The following is a 17,525-nucleotide window of genomic DNA, read 5'->3' on the forward strand; positions in this document are numbered from 1 at the left end:
ATGGGCTGATAGGAGGGGGGTCTAAGGTGCCTATCTGCTATCATATTCTCTGTTGAACAAAAGGAATTGGGACATTCAGGGCAACAGGCCAGGTCTATAATAAAAGGTTCCTATCCTTTCTGCTTTCCCTAATTCTTGAAACACACACCTTATTGCTCTGAGCAGTTGTTTGGAATGGGATAGATATATGTTTTATCGCCTTACAAAAATGCACTACTGTACATGAAATTTTGGAAACAGCTGGGACAAAAAAAAAGGTAGTTTTGCTATGTACTTAAAATAAGGCCTGAACGAGGGATATCTGAGTGGGTCACAGCATTGCTTGGCAAATCGCATAGCTACAACCTGGAGACCCATCTGCCTAGCCTTCACTTCCTGTGTGATCCTGAGCAAAGTCACTTGACCTCTCTATACGGAAATCTAAAACAGTGACTGGGGGAACGATCTTGGTACTGCTCTCAGAACCGCCAATGCATTTTATTTATTATGGATAGATATTTGATATTGCGCAATTTTACCAAGACTGGCCCTCAAGGACGATTAAAATCAATTTAAAAACAAGCAAATGCAGGTGAAATAGCTTACAGCAAAGAATACACGTCCTTCAGCATAAGCCTATTCTGATAAAATTACAACTTCTCCACTTTCTCCATTAAGATTGAGATTTTGAGAGGGAAAGATGCCTTATTCCTCCAGTAGATGGTGTGGGGGTTTTTTTTTTAAGCTATAGTACTCTCTACTCTGCAAAGATTATATACCAGTTTCTCCTAAATTCCTTTCCCTATGGGGAGGCAAGAGGGTGCACTGCGAATTGACACAAATCTAGGCTGTTCCTGGATTCACATTTTATTTTTAGAGCTGAAGAAATGAAGCAGGAGCTCCAGGTAACTAAGGAGGATATCCACAGAGCAGAGTTTACAAATAAGTAAGCGATATAAAATGTGCGTGTATGTATGCCAGCAAGGGTGGAGGTCAGTTTTGATTCTTGGAATTTCACAAATTCATTTATGCCCCGGATATGTCGCTGTCTCAGGTTTCCCCTCGGAGGCGCCACATTATAAGGGGAATCCAGTTTCTTAGTAGAGGGAAGGTTGGGAGTTGAATGTTCTCCGAAACCCTGAGGGAAGGAACTTCTTAATTCAGGGACCCTTAGGGGAGGCGAGGAGTGTGCTTTCTGTAATCAGTTTCTGCTAGATTAGCTTGGTCGCTGCCTCGGCCCCCGGGCCTCCCTCCCGCGGCCCGGCAAGGACCCGGGTAACTTCGGGGAGGCTCGTCCTCGCCCGGCCAATCAGGTTGGAGGCGCGGCGGGAGCCCCGCCCACACGGCGCGGCTTTCTCTCACCTTTCCCCCAGATACAACAAGGGCTCAAGAACAGGGAAGTCTCCAGCCAGCCTTACCGCGCCCCCGCCCCCCCCCCCCCTTACACAGCGCATCCCAGCCCCGTCTGGTCAAACTGCCCCCGCTCCTCTCCCCCCCCCCTCCCCGCCCATACAGCACATCCCAGCAAGAGGTTCAGCCAAACAGCTCCTCTCCATCCACCTCAGCCCCCCCCCTATACAGCACAGCTCAGTCCCTGGCACCTCCAACCCCGCCCTTACGCAGCAGCACGTCCTGTCCGGCCACAGGGGCTCCGTCCCTCCAACTCGGCAACTATACAGCACATCGCAGCCCCTGACCCTCCACCCCCCTCTCCTATATAGCAGGATGCACACCCCCCCCCCTGTCTAATCACCCCAGCCCCTGCACTGCACTTCAGAGCCCCTCTCCCTCCGCTCAGCAGAACGTGCCCGCTCCAGTCCCTGCACCCTCTCCACTCCCCCCCACCTAAAGCTTCCGCTGACGCAGGATGAGTGTGCAGTGGGGCCCATGACGCAGTGCCAGAGGGAAGGCGGAGGCTCCGGCCCCGGCCTCTGTAAACAGCTGCAGAGGTGGCCAAAGCTGCTGCATCATCGTGACAGACAGCCCCGCGCCCGGCCACCCGGCACAGGCAGCTCCGGCGCCTTGTTTACATTAGCACATGCCCTTTCCTTTCCAAGATGTGGGGCAGCGGGCACAGCCAGGCGCCTTTTTTTTTTTAATATTAAAAGTAATACCAGCTTGGTTTCGATAGGAAAAGGGTCGGTGAGACTGCGGGAGCTGCTGCGGAGGCGGGGGGGGATGGGCTGGTCCAGGAGTTCCAACATGAACCTGGCACCCAGGGGAGGCCACAGCAGGAGACCAGGGTTGTGTTCACTTCCAGTCCAACAGAATGCGAGTTCAGCCCCACGGTTAAGATATTTGACCTCCAGCCTTAATTAATTAGGAAAGGAGGAGTGCACTTGAAACTTAAAAGCTGGAGGCAAGGGAGGTTTAAAAAAAAACAAACCCCAAAACCCTCATTTGCAATTTTAAAGACTTGTTTTCAAACGTGGTTTCGCAGCTTTGGCAAACGCCATGGGCAGAGCGATGAGCACTCCCTGCCACCCCTTTGTAAGGAAAGCTCCATCGGTGAATGCGATGGAGGATGAACGAGCTGAGAACCAGAGGTTTCCAACAAGAAAAGCTTAGCACAGCGAGTCGTAGGTTTCAGGCTCCTATATAGAGGCGCCGATCCTGAAAATGTGGATGCTGTAAGTTAAACGCGTAGTGGGGGGGGGTGGATCTTGTGCGCACAGACAGACGGACCTAACCCAATGAAAAAAAGCACGAAATCCGTGTCCGTACAAGAGGGGCCCGGGTCTGTGCAGCTGTGGAGTGCAGGGGGTAGGGTTTGCTTTGCCGTTTACCAGAAATGAAGTGTCAGGGGCTGCTCTCGAAATGAGTGTGGAGGAAGTCCCCAGGCTGGGAAATGTGACATCAAGGGGGACAGTACCGTTGAGTCAAACCCATTACCAGGGGGAAGGAGGGCAGGGCACTTTGGCAATACTTTTGCGATGTGAAATTTGTGAGGGAAGGAGAATAAAAAAAAAAAGGGTGGTGTTACCAGGTTGGCTATTATAATACTACAAATTATAAAGAGAGTGATAACGTCCTAATTAAAACAAACAAAAAAAAAGTGCTTTCTCCCTCACCCATTCCTGCCCAGTGAAAAAGGTTAGAAAGGATCAAGCTGTCAGGAGGAGAGAGGGAAAGCCTCCTTGCCGCAGAGACTGTACACACTGGCGGCCACTTCAGGCCTGAGTCTTCCCGAGAAGAAGAGTCATTTGCAAGAATTTTTTATTATTTACAATCAAGGGAAAAATAAAATTAGGCGTGGCACCCAGAAGTGGCCTAGTAGTTTGGGCAGGGGACTGGGAAGCTGGGGTTCGGATCCTGGTTCTCCCTGTGACCTCGGGCGAGTCACTTTACTCTCCGTTGCCCCAAGTGCAAACTTACAATTGTAAGCTCCCCGGGACAGGGGCCTAGCAACTGTCCTTGTAACTTGATTTGAGCTGGACTTTGGAAAGGCAATTCAATCCAACACGGCCCACAAAGAGGAAGATGTTTTGATGATCGCAAGCTTTCTGAACACAGTGGGTCATCCTGTGATCAAACTTTTAGAAACAGCTCCCAGAGAGCTACAAAGGAGAAGGAGATGGGACAGCATTTCTCGGTGTTGCTAGCTAGCAGGGAAAAAAAAAATAAAACATTTCTTAGAAGAATTTCCTGTTTTCACCCCTGTTCTAACTAGGGGAAATGTGAAGGTGATCCGATAAAGTAAAACATACACAATGCAGTTATTTTAAGATTGGAAAAACTCAACGCAGGGCCACTGGAAAGCGTGTAGTGCAAATAAAAATGCTATCCAAAATTCACAATTTTCTGACTGTAACTATTTCACATATTCTTGCTTTTCTTTGGAATGATCTGTTTTTGGAAGCTTTGCCTCCAGCCGGTCCGTCCTCTCCTGAGGCGTGTAGGATCTCCTAGGATTCTAGCCTCCAAGCAAAAGGAGGCCAGAGAAACTCAGCAAGAAATTCATTTCAATAATAAATATAATCCCTCAAACCCTGCTCTTCCAGGTCACCGAGCCCAGCGCTGCTGGGAAGCTGCGGTAAAGGGTGGACAAAGAAATGCAACCTGCCAGCAGGTGACCGATATCCTCGCTGGGTGTTTCAATGGAGAGGAAGCATGCTTCCCCATCCCCAGCTGAAAAGAAACGTCTGGAAGAACCTTTTTTTTTCTGATTTTGCACAATGAGAATCCACATTGCAGGTATGGGGACCGGATGATAGTGATACTGCTCTGCGTTTGGGGTGAGCTGTCTAGCTAAGCGTATTCTAGACACGTTTAGATTTTTTTTGCATGCAGATTGAGAGCTGCTAAGAACTGGGCAATCGTTTGTGCTCTCAGTAAAGGTGGGATGGACAGATCCTCTGTAGGGACGCGCGCGGTTCGTTTTGTGGCCATTGAAGCCTTGTGAGCTCCTGATCTTCCACTGACTGTGGCCGGGGACACAGGGTGGGGAATGTGTTTCATCCTTTCCCCGGCTCTGCAGTACACTTGAATGTCCACTGTTATTCAAGAAAAAAAACCAGAAAGACAGCGCAGAGAGTGAAAGGCACCAGTGGTCAGCCCAGCAGGCTGAGAGCCAGCATAAATCCACAGATGCGCCCTGTGACCTTGGGAAGTCATCTCAGATACCAACACATTATAAGACTCCTGGGGCAGGGGAATATCATACTTGAAATGTAGTTTGGATTTAGAAAGGCAAAGAATAAAATCCTAAATGTTAGCAAAGAGAGCACGGACAGTGCCATCTCTAAACAAGGATTTCTTTATTATTTATTTATTTATTTACAGATTTTTTTTTCTTTCTTGCTGTGAGCCTGATTTGATGAATGTTTTTTATTATTATTATTATTCTCTATCTATTGGAGGGGGAGAAGGGGGGGGGTTTGGTAAATCAGACCTACATATATGTATTTGCTTTTTTTTTTTTAAGCCAACATTATAGACCCCCGCCTTGTATTACAGTCACTGCAGCATGTTTTTGGCATAATAAGAATGGCACTACAGAGGAAGAGAAAGGTCATTAACAAAAAACCAAAGATGGGTAGGAGAGCGGAAGGGAGGCCAAAAAACATCTGATCCGTGGACGTGGGTTCTTTTCAGCGAGAGGGAGCAGCCTGCCCTTTGGAGGTGGAGTTGCTAATGAGCCTCCGGGGAAGGGCGAGCTGCAAAAAAAAAACCCCGAGACACCGGAGGAGTGAAAAGAGTCATTTACAGAAACAAGAAAAACGAGATGGGAAGCCAAAGCGGAGCGAAGAGAGTCCGGGCCGAGCCTGCCCGAGCAGGAGCCGGGTTCAGCGGCTGCCTCCAGCCCCCATCGCCAGCCGGCCCCCGGATCATCCTCCCCTGCAGCTGCTCAGCAACAGCGAACAATGGGAGGCTGTACCCGCGGCCCTGCAGCCACATCTGGCGGGAGTCACTCCCACGCCTCCGGACATTTCTTAATGGGGGATGCAAGGGAGCATCTCGCTCTTACCGAGTAAAGCTTATTTTGGATATTCAAAGGACTCTGGGCTGTAAACACACTGCTTGCACGCTGCAAGAAGAACAATGATTGGAATTTCTAGCCTACTTTTCCAATTTTAGTTCAAGGTATTTTACTTTTCTTTTTTTTTTTCAGATGCAAGTCACTGCCCAAGAGTTTTCAAGCTTAAGTGGGATCCCTGAAGAGGAGATAAAGTGATTGACCCAAGGTCACAGGGATCTGAGCTCCAACCACCAGACCACTCTGCGGCAGCACGGACGGTAGCAGATGGGCTGGGGTCCTATAAATGAACATAACTGCACTCAGGCCCCCTCCAGGTCGGACTTCTTTCCCCAGCATGAACCTGAGCCGCATCTGCATCTCTGCCCTACGTCCTTGACCCACGCCCCCCCCCCCCCCCCCCCCGATTACTCAGGACAAAGGCTAACAGAAGTGTGACTGCCATGCACGGAAATCAAAGTTAACACGGACAAACGAACATAAAGCCACGTCCTTGTATCAGCCTAAATACATTACTCGGGTAATATTTCTGGGTAAGAAGCAGTGAAGACATGGATCATCTCCTGCCGCTATCCCGAGCCAATACGAGGGACCAGGGCACCTCTGACAGCCTCAAGGACACAAGGGCTCGCAGGAAGGGGCTTGCCTAATCCCGAAGGCTTGCATTTTGAGAAATAAAACCTGCCTAGCGTTATAGAAAGGCATCGGCATGCCTGGTGGTAATCTATCAGCTCTTTTGATTCTTGGCGGGATATTTACTTCCTGTCTTCAGTTTGAAATACAGTCACCCGCCTTGCTAGAAAATTACCAAAACGTGCCCGCACTTTAAAAAAAAAAGCTGTAGAAATCAAACAGAATAAGTGTATAATACACTGCAGGAAGCCCGAGACTCCTGCACATTCTCCTCTTTTGTATCCACATAGCTTCCCTCCCAGATTATTATCAGATGACGGCAACCGGATCAAATTTCTTCCTCCCCGGCTACATTTCTGGGCCGGTAGTCACCAAGTATGTTGCCGCCAGCCGGCTTCCCAGGGACGACCTGGGTTCACTCTGGGATCTAGAGCCGAGACTGGGAGCCGGGAGAGGGTCCCCCAGGACATCCTCCAAGGGCGCCAGCTCCGCCGAGCCCCCCCAGTGCCAACTGCAAAACCCCGAAGCGGCATCCCTCACCTTGCTGCCGGACTCCATGCCTGGTGGCGACCCCTCCTCTGCGCTGATCCTCCGCTCAGGAACGAGACTTTCTCCCCCGCCGGAGATTCCGCGATCGCACTGTGATGGGTGGGGTGGGGGGAGAGTAAGGCGCTGTCAAGAGACGGGGGCGTGCTCCGGCTCCAAAGACTTAAAAATCCGCCTCGGGCTCAGATCCTCTGCGCACGTGTCCGCGATGCTCCTGGCGGTTTTCTGGGGGTTTTATTTTTGCTTGCTTGCTTGCTTGCTTGCTTGCTTTCTTTCTCGCCGGCACCGACGCTCGCGAAGTGACTTTCTGCCGGCCCGGGCGGCTGCGGTGGCTTATAGCGCGCGAGCGAGGGTGCGCCGCCTCGGCGCCGCTGATTGGCTGCTGCCAGCCGGCGGGGCGGGGCGTGGCGGGGGTGTGAGCGCGCCGGGCGAGCGGTGACGTCACGCCCGACGGGTGTCATTTCGCGGCAGTGTACGTGCGCTCGGCCGGCAAAGGCAGCCCCGCCGCGCTCTCTCATCAGGCACGAGGGGCAGGGGGGGGGGGGGGTGCGCAGGGCAGGCACGAATCGGCAAATGGTCCCTTGCTGCCAGACCCTCTGTTTCTGTTCCTCTTCCCGCTCCCGTCGATTTTCTTTCCTTTTTTTTTCTCTCATGTTTATTTTCCTGATTCTTTTTGCTCCTCTTTAAGTCAATACCTAACATTTCTAGTCAGCTTGCACTTCGCATTTAAGGTTTTCCTTTTGAAATGGAACTCTTTAGGAAAGAGCATTCATTATTAGTATTTCCTTCTTTCTGCCGTGTCTTTCAGCAGCCGGTCCCCTCTTTCCGTATCCGGGTACCTCCTGGGAGCTGTCAAGGTGACAGCGACCTTGTCTTCTTTCCCAAAGAGAAGGCGGGGCGGAAGGCAAGGGATGACCCCATTGCCATGGCACCAGCCAGGCTCCTCCAATGCTTTTCCTCTGCCAAGTGGAGATGAAGGAAATTATGCAAAGTAACTTTATACAGGGGCTCGAGGAGCCTCGGCCATGGGATTGGTCTCCTTGTGAGTCACCCACTGCGCCAGAAAGGTCCGAGCTGAGGAAGAAAAGCTTTGGAAATATAATAAGCAGGGACTAAAAATAACGTCTAGAAGCAGGATGTGCAGTCCGTCTGTTGGTATTGCTGCTGCTGCAGACACCGGCACGGATTTCCCTGCTGGGATACGATTTATACCCCAGCTACTTGATTCTCATAAACAAATACATAAGTAAATGATATGAATGAGTATGTGCTGTTTGCTGATTTCTCTTATTATATAAGTTGAGTGTCATTGCATGTATCCTGGGCATGAGGACCAGGGGGCATAACGAGAAGAACAGGGATGTATGAAAAGTGTGGTGGGGGAAGGGGGAATGATTCACCTTGCCTTCCACGATGAGGACCACGAGATAAAAGTACCACGGTAGAAAGTTCCCCCCCCCCCCCCCCCATGTCCTGGTCGGACAGGATGCTGTATCTCAAATGGTGGAGGCTTTTCAACTCAGGATTCAGCAGGTCAGGAGCTACTGGGGATTGCTCCTGTCCCATTTGGACTTCAGAGCCCCCATGGAAAGGGTAAGAATTTTCTCTGGGAGGGGGCTTCAATTTTTAAATTTTGGTGGTGCTGACTTGTTTAATGGGTGGAGAGTGAAACCCAGCCCTCACCCTTAGTAACTATGGCCTTTACAGGCAGATGAGGCTACCCCAGCCTTCTTAGAAGCTCAGCACAGCCAGAAGCCCATTCTCTGCCCTTTGCTTGTGTTCCCCCCTGTTTGTCCTATTCCCCCCTTGCCAGCCCTTACCACTGTGTCTCTCCCAAGCAGGTATATATTCTATACATCCACAAATCAACCTTCCCCTCTGTGATTTTCCTAAACACAAAAGTCGTTTCACCCCTTCCTCTCCCTGACTTCTCTCTGCATGTCCACCCTTGATTAGCCTCAAGACCACTATCTCCTGCTCAAACAAGAAGCCTGGACACAAAAGCAGCAGCAGGAAATCACAGGCGGAGGTAGTATCAGCTATTACTACGACTACTATTACTTAACATTTCTAGAGCGCTTCAGGATATACACAGCAGTGTACAAACGTGCAAGAAGACTGTCCCTGCTCAATAGAGCTTACAATCTAATAAGACAAAAATATACGGGGCAAGAGGCTTGGGGTATAAAGTTAGGGGTAGTTTAAAATGTTTAAAAAGAAAATAAAGACTAAAAGTGAAGCTGTGTAACCTGCAACCGAGTAGGTCATTATCTGCCTGTCTGCCGGCTTCCGAGGGGCTATAGGGGGCTGGGTATTTCCATTTATCTGCTACTGCTAGCTCTGCCTCAAAAGCAAGCAGGAAGGGAAGCCAGGTGCAAGGGCGAGAGGGACTGAACCCGGCGGAGCGTTCGATTTGGCTCCCGCTCCCCCCCCCCCCCCCCCCCCCCCCCCCGACGTCACCTGGGAGTGACTGCTGTGCTTATTTAAACCTGAGCGCAGTTGCGCGCAGCCGAAGCCGTGCACCAAAGGGGCGCGCCCCTGGAAAAGATTTCGGAGAGAAGGTTTTCTCATCGGGATCGATGGGAAGAAAAATGAAGATGATTGCATCCACGCCTGTGGTAAAGGAAGTGAGAGGCCCGATGGACAGTCATCTCGTAAGAAGGGTGAGTCAGACCTCAAGAGAGGCTATCCCAGATATATCATCCTTGTCGGGGGCTTCTGTTAGTCCCGCCCAGAACCATGTATCCAATTCGGCCTCTGGAAGTACTGGGGATAGTGTTGTAATAACTAACTTGTCGGATGTAACTTCTGATAACAGAGGGAATACGTCTCAGCTGCCAAGGTAGCGGGTGAAAGTGGCACAATGATGTGTGCAAGTAATACGCTCCCTGCAGCGGCGGATCCACGATGTCGGACCGGCACGGGTATTCGCCGCCCAGGCCGGCCCAGGACACATCACATGGTCTGCCGAGCGCGGCTCTGTCACGTGGTCTGCGCACGGCAGACCACGTGACTGGAGCGATCGGCCCACCGGGGGGATGCCCAATCCCCCCGATAGGCCAATCTGCCCCTGGCTCCCTGAATTAGAACTGGAAGTGACTGAGCCTGAAAATATTACCTTGGTGGATGTGTGGAGAGCTGTTATGAAAATGGAGAGAAGGTTCTCTCAATCCATGTCTCAGTCCACCAATTTTGCCTCTGAAACTAAGAAAACACTGGAAGACCACAGAAAACGAATAGAGCAATTAGAGCTATCGAGCATGTCTTTGGCCACGCAAATAACCTATTTGCAGTCAACAGGAACCACCTTTATAAAGGATACTTTGATTATATATAAACAACTGGAAGGATTGGATGTTTTATCAGCTGAAAGCCCCAATTTAACATCTTTTTTGGAGGCTTCAGAGGATAACATCCAAACTAGAGCCACCTTGATCGTGGCTTTTAGCCTAGAACAGCAAAAATATTTAGTTTTACAAAAGTATTTTAAGAATAAAGGCTTTTGTTTCTGTGGTCAACTGGTGCAAATGTTTCCAGATGTTTCTAGGAGTACGCAACTAAGAAGAAAACAGTTCTTATTATTGAGACAGAGTATTGTCCCTAGGGGCTACCTTTTTTTTTTCAAATTCCCCTGTAGATGTTTGATCACATTTCAAAAGAATAAGTTTTTCTTTTCTGACCCTGTACATCTGGAATCATTTCTTGTAGATAAAGGTAGATAAGGCCGTAGCTGCTCTCAATTGGATACTGTAATTGGTAAAAAAAAAAAAAAGTATCTCCTAAGTTCATTGTTATGATCTTTTCCTGAATTTTACTAATAATTCGGCTTCCCATAATGTGGACTTAAATGTTGACATTACATTTGGGTTTTCTTTATCTTACAAATGTAAGTTTTCCTAAACCTATATTGCAATGTAAGTCACAATTTTCTTATTTTCTTATTTCGTTGGAAAAATGTGTTAAGAAATTTAATAAAGTATAAATTAAAAAAAAAAAAAGCAAGCAGGGAAAATTCCAACAGTTTGGCTGCTCAAAAAAACATTTCCCCTAGATCCCCCCATTTCTACAGGGATGCTATGTATTTATCTCACACCACATCTATTTCCTGGCAGAGGTCATGCCCTGTCTGCTTCTGATAACACCAGACTTCCCGATTATTGGCATGCTGTATATTACATTGTTTTTTAAATGGACGAGGTTTTGCATGGGTTTCCTGTATTTATTATTTATGGACACCACCTTGAGCATTTTTTTGAAAAGTAGTTTCCAAATGGAAATAAAGAATAAATAAATAAACGCTTCAGCACTGAAACCGTGTGCCATGCTCTGTGGATAAAATAAACTGCAAGAAGTTCTCTCACCCAAAGAAGGAGTTAAGATGCAAGGGACAGGAAGGAGAGAGCTGGCAACTGGGAGGCTGAGTGCGTGTGTGCCACCAAGCATGTAGCAGGCTGCGTGAGTAATGTCTGACTGGCTCTGCTTTAGTAAGGACCAGCGACACTGTCTTGGGTAAAAAAAAGCAAACTTCCTTCCTATTGAGACTGCTGCGTGGGCTACACACACACACACACACACACAGACACACACACACACACAAAAGGTGTGTGAAGCATCTGACATGGGAGTAGACGGCATTCGTTTCTCCTTACCTGATTCTGCTTATCCTTCCTTGCTGATTCAGGGCTTTTCCTTTCCATGCCCCTGTCTCCCTCTCTCTGTATCTCTCCCTACCTCTCTCGCACCCGGCCGTCCATCAGGCACTGCTACCCCCTCCATGCTCCCCCTCCTCCGTGCCCGCTTCATTTGTCATTATTACGGGATGATCAAATCCTTAATATCCTCTCTTCTCAGGCTTGGCCGCTTCTCTTTCCTATAAAAACCCATGTTGAAGATTCGGTAGTAAATTGGCTCTTCCCTGCCCATTTTATTCTACAGCCACCTGGGCTTGCAATTCGTTTGAGGCAAGAAGCTAGGCAGGGGGGTGGTCCTGCCTCATACTTGGACGAGGGGAGCACCAGGGAAGAGAGGGTGCTGTGGATTGTAAGTGGCAATAACGATGCACAGCATTAGTCTATCAAGAGAAAGTCACAGGCACCACAGTGGGACTGTGATGCTGCGCAGTGCCTTGCCTGTTCAGCAGATGGCACGTTGTAGAGTTTTTAGCAAGCAATTGAAGGCTTCCCTGGTCACACAGCATTTGCTGAGTTTATTTAACTTATCTGGTGTTGGGAAGCAGTTCTGGCTGGCGTAGGGATGGTTGATTTATCAAATGTCGCCAGCAGGTTATGGAGGCTGCGCATTGTCTCTTGCTAAGTTATTTTTACATCTTGTTTCAGTTTGTTCTGTTATTTTGCTGTTATTGCTCAGCTGTTATGAGTGTTTGATTGTAACTCACATGGAACTGCGTGGCTGAGCAGGCTGGAAACCGCACAGATAAATACATAAATAAGCCCCTGACGCCCGGGAAGAGGTAAAACGTGTTCAGGGAAATCCACCAGGCCATTTGCACTGAGCCTTAGAGTGCAGCCGCCTGGGCTTTGCTGGCTACTCCCAAGTTGGCTGAACATCCCAAAGTGCTCTATGGAAAAGCATTTTCCCTACCTCTCTTTGAGTTTCCCGTGATGACCTTGAACTGTTCTTTCTCTGGGAAATGCTTCCTTTTGGAGGAGCTCTTTGAATGTTTGCATCAGGCGGTTCCCCTTCCTTTCTCCTAGAAGGTGCATCTTTAGTTGCTCTATGGATGGTATCTGCTGCAGGCCCTCCCTTGAGTTGCCTCCAGCGTCTCGAGATTCTTTCCTGGACGTGGTCTCCGGAACCGCACACAGTTCTCACCAGAAATCCCTAGGGTGCTAAAATTCTTCCTTCCTTCCTTTCTTTTTTTAATTTATTAAACTTGTGATCTCTCTCTTTATGCACCCGAGCCTGCTATTGCCCTTCCCATCTGCTTTGTCACACTGACGGCCGCCTTGGCACCATCCGAGATGATGACGTCCCTGTTTATTGACCACCGGCTCTTCCCCTTCCAGACGGTATTTGGTGCTCGAATTCCTCTTCCCCAAATGCTTTTTATTTAAAGTGCAGTCACCGAACCCTTCAGCATTGTTTCATTATTTTAAAGTCATTTTTTCTTTGGTCCCCCACCCCCGTTGCAGATTTTCATGTCATCCGCAATAAACTTCCACTGCGGCGCTGTGCGGGGTGTTCATGAATACACAGTGATGCACTGGAAGATTGCCATGGATATGGAGGGGGGGGGGGGGGGGTGAAAGGCCTCGGGGTAAACAGGCCCGATAGGGATCCCCCCTGTGGCTAAAGAGTGAGGGGGAGGGTTGTGTCATCCATTCCCCTCCCCCTCCCCCAAGGATGTAGGGCCAATAATGGGCCTCAAATGTAGAAATATCAGCCGGGTCGCAGGCAGTATAGCCCCACGGGAGGAGTGGAGAAGAGGAGAGGCACCAGTGAATCTGGAAGCATTGACAGGAGCTTTCTAGACATCTGATGCATCAGCTCTGTCCTGTTGGCTCTCCAGATTTTGGTGCAGGGCCCTCTGAAGCACAGGCCCTGAGGTATTTGTCCCAGTTCAACACCCCCCCCCCCCCAATCCCACGAATGGCCTTGACTGCGAATGACATGCAAATCTGCTCCTAAGTAGCCAGGACGGTCAGTGGGCTAACCAGTGCCCAGGGCATTGAGCAGGGGAGCACCCCCATCCAATGTCACCACCAGCTGAGGGGTTTCCCCTCTATAATGAGGTGGCTGCCTAGGGTGAGGAGAAGTCCTTTTGAAATCACCGGGCTGCACAGGAGGATCCTCCCATGCGGTCACACAGGGGCAGCTGCGCTGGAGCTGCATTTCTGCTGCTGATATGGTGGGCCGTGCCTATTCCCCCCACCCCTCTCCAGCCTGGTGCCCCGCTTACCCACCCATCCTGACAGCCCTGTAAATCGCCCTCCCTGAGTAGAGGTCCCATTGCAAGTGGGAATCCAGCTGTGAGGGCTTTCACATTCTGAGGGGAAGAGTTGGTGACTTTTGGAGTCTTGGTGCTCTGTGAGACTGCCCTATTGAAGGCCAGATTTTCCTTATGGATGCCCCTGGTGATTTTCCTGGTGAATTCCCAGGTGTAAAGCCAACCAGGTTTCACTCTACCTTACCATGGGGAATGTACCAGTAAACTGACTTCCTTAAGAGATTAGTGTCACATAAGAGGACAGGGAAGTCCATCCTTAAAGAGTGGGTCAGCATCACTGGAGTATAAATAGACTCCATGAGTCACTAGGAGGAGAAGAACATTGAGAGATTCCTGGAAGGGAGCCAGGAAGAGCAGCCAAGGGGCCGGACTCCACTTGGGGATCTTTGGGATCCTCAGCAGAGGGTGGACTCCTGTATGAGTGGCTAAGGGTGGACAAAGGAGAAATCTAACCCAGAAATCAGGGTTTTACAAGGCAGCCACCAGTGTGTAACTGAGAAGAGATGAAGACATTTTCAGGAAGACCTTGGGATCCATTACTTAAGCAGCATAAGAAATATTTATTTATTTAAATTCTTTTAATATACCGATGCTCAAGACCAGGTCTTATCGTACCGGTTTACAATAAACTAGGGGGTAAACCATTTAACCAGTAAAAAAATAGTGCTTATACTTTTCTTGCCCGTGAAACTTAAAGAACTGTTTCCGGCCTTTACATAGTATCACAAGATTTATTAATCTGTTTTTAAAAAGAGATTATCTTCCTTGCTGTATCAGACATGCATTTAAACCTACACTGATTATAGTCAGCATGACTGGTTGTTCCTTCCCACTCCAAACATGAATGAAGGGCAGCTGACACGTTCTGAAACATCGGGAAGGTTTGCATCCGCCTGAGATCTTTATCTACCTTCCTCAAATGACTTTCACAAGAGGGAGAAATATAAACGATGTAATCACAAGATCTGATATATCCTTAAGTATCCCTATGAAGTTTCGAGGAAGTCCCTTGTGGACCCTCTCTAGGTGTTCTTTATCTTTAGATGTGAATACTTTCGTCATCCCCATGTTGGGGTTGAATATAAAACTGACTATTACAATGGATTGTTGCTCTAAGAACATAAGAAATTGCCATGCTGGGTCAGACCAAGGGTCCATCAAGCCCAGCATCCTGTTTCCAACAGTGTAAAATATCATTATAATACTAACTTTTGCACAAATATTACCTCATTGGAGAGGAAGTGATTTACGGGTTGCAGTGATGACAGAGCGGATAAGAGTTTTGGTAATGCGTTTGGAGAGGAAGTGATGGATCTTGGTGATGTTATAGAGAAAGAAATGACAACCTTTACAGTGTTTTGGATCTATGCAAAGAAGGAGAAAAAGAAGTCAAAGGTGACCCCAAGGTCATGGACTGAGGGGACTGGGTAGAAAACCGAAGCAGACAGGAAATTCTCCTCTGAACTTTACAGCATTTCATTCTGTGCTTTGTAGACCCTGCCCCGTAACAATGAAGAAAAAAAGCAAATGCTTAACATGAAAACACTAATTATTAATAATAGCAATCATAAATAGACGTATAACCATAAAAATATTTGACAACATAATAAATCATATTGAGATTTATTCTTTTCTTTTGTCTACCAATTGAGTATTTACATATCTAGTTGAACAGGATCCAAAGGCAGCAAAGAGCTTTCACAACGGCCGGTGTCCAGTGACATTGCAGTGGGCTAAGCTTGGCTCCGACTGTAACAGATACACCATAAGGCTGATCAGTTGAATGTAACTGGGACAATAGGTTTAATTCAATGCTTTTACTTGCAAAATGCTTACATAGAAATGGAACCAGCAAGGTTGGAAATTCTGAATAAGCCATCAATCTAAAAAAAACAAAAACCCACCAGAGCAAACTGTGCGATGGGAAACCAGAGAAAGATCTTTTTTACTTGTTACCCATGGCCTCTGTAATACCATTTGGGGAGTCCTAGAAGTGGCCGATTGTAGAAATGCCTTGCCTGTACAAGAGTATTTTTTTTCCTAATATCACAATAGAACAGATTTCAGATTCTTGCTGTTGGACTAAACTTGAAGGTTCACAGCTACAGTTTCTATGAGCAGAATAGCTGGAACAGGTGGGCTTTTACTGTTTAAATGTAAAATATAACATGTGGTAGAAAGTATATTAACACTACTATTATTAAACATCTGTACAAGGGGGGTGCATTAATGCCATGTATTCATTTGATAGTGATATAAAATAGTTATCTGAAAATAAAATAAAAATCCATGTTTCATTTTTCCTGGGACTTTCTTGCTCCTAGAATCTTACTTTTCTTTTTGCTTCGCTCCCCAACCTCATGTCCTTTTTTTTTTTTTTTTTTTTTTTTTAAATCTCTGTGATGTCACAGCTAACCTTGGAGCTATTCTGGAAAGAAAACAAGCCTAACTGTGTGCTGTGCATGCAGACACAGGGGCTGAAAAAGATGACAGGAGTTAGGGAAGGGAAGAAAGGGAGAAAAGAGGGAAGGAGAGAGATATGAGGAGGAGATGGGAGACAGACACGGAGAGCAGGATTGACATCTGATCCCAATCAACCCTGAAAGGCTGATCCAGTCCTGGGTTTGCCCCATTGCATCTATGGATTTGTAGTCCCGTCTTTTCTAGAGAAAACAGAGCTAACAGAACCTATATGCAACGGGGCAAAACCATAAATGGGCCAGCCTCTCTGCGGCAGACGCAGGCTTGCCAGCTGGTTCAGCGTCTAAGGAAGAGGCCAGTCTGGTCCCTGTATTGATCTCTTGCATAATGGCTTTGTGTGGTGACATCATAACCAACGTGGACCAATCAGGTCCCAGTAGGGGTGAGGTGGTTTGCGAGTCTCCTGAGATGTCTTCAGCCCTCAGTTCAGGGAGACTGGAAATGATCAGCTTAATGAAGTCAAAATAATGACATAACCCTGAGATTTTTAATTGAGAGAAGGTGAGTGAATTTCTGCAATACTGAAGTGCCCACAGAAGATGCAGCTTTCCTTTTTGTGCAAAAAGAAGTGCAGAGGATGAATGGAAATGATCTCTGTGCCGGCAATACTCATTGTGTGTTTGGGTTGCTCAGTGGTTGGCTCTGCGTCTCACTGTGCATGATATGGCCACGGGTGTTTATAAATATCCCAATCCACATTTCCAGCTCGGCGGAGTCTGTTCATTGCTAATGAGATTAACCTCTGGGGAGAGCTGGGTGGGTTATTAGAGACATTAATAGGAAGAGACTATGCCTAAAGTTATCATTAAAAAGCACATGCATGCCTTCTCTTCTGTTTCCTGATGGACCGATGGTGCTCAGTCAGGGGGAGAATGAAGGGCACTTCCAGTTGCCGGAGACTGAATGTGAACAGAATGTGGAAGGCTCGGTGGGCACGTGGAACCCGAGTGACCTTCTCTGCCTGCTGTCGGATTTTCGTGGACCTGGGCACAGAGGCAGTGCTGAGGCCATGCCTGTGCTCACCATGTCCCTTCCAGTCCAGCAGGCCTGAAGCTCTTTATCTTTGCATTTTTTTTCTACCCTCTTGCTGGGCTGAAGAGAAAGCAGGAGGCCAGCCCTGTTCACCTCTGGCCAAGTGCACCTGGAAGATCCCTAGCCCCATAAACTGTAATAAGCAGAATGTCCCTGGAAAGTATGTGGGACTGGCTTTAGTGAAGGATGTGGAGTGCCGGCTATCTTCCAGAATTAGCATAGAACATCTAAAACCATCCAGCCCTTGATAAAACATTGCCGTGACTTCTGCCATTTTAGGATGCTGAGAACGATCTTTTCCCTTTGCTGCCCGGGCAGTTTGCCTGCATGATCTGTAGCCCATGGCTTGTAATTCTGATTCCCCAGTGAGGGGCTTCCAGTGACAGCCAAGGTTACCAGATGACTTCTAGT

At 48.1% G+C, this 17,525-nt stretch overlaps 1 protein-coding gene across 2 annotated transcripts in view; it reads right to left on the bottom strand.

Moving 5' to 3' along the window:
- The window catches only part of LOC115077105 (solute carrier family 2, facilitated glucose transporter member 1-like), a 189,501-nt gene that overhangs the window by 23,505 nt on the left and 148,471 nt on the right, over positions 1-17,525 (bottom strand). The window contains exon 1 of one of the 2 annotated variants that reach the window (XM_029579302.1): positions 6,629-6,945. The exons of the other annotated variant lie outside the window; for it this stretch is intronic. Coding sequence (XP_029435162.1) covers positions 6,629-6,646 — 18 coding nt within the window. The 5' untranslated portion in view covers positions 6,647-6,945. Of the gene's footprint in view, positions 1-6,628; positions 6,946-17,525 lie in introns of those variants that run through there. 2 annotated transcript variants of the gene reach the window in all.

The sequence above is a fragment of the Rhinatrema bivittatum genome, chromosome 15, assembly GCF_901001135.1.
Source record: "Rhinatrema bivittatum chromosome 15, aRhiBiv1.1, whole genome shotgun sequence".
NCBI lineage: Eukaryota > Metazoa > Chordata > Amphibia > Gymnophiona > Rhinatrematidae > Rhinatrema > Rhinatrema bivittatum.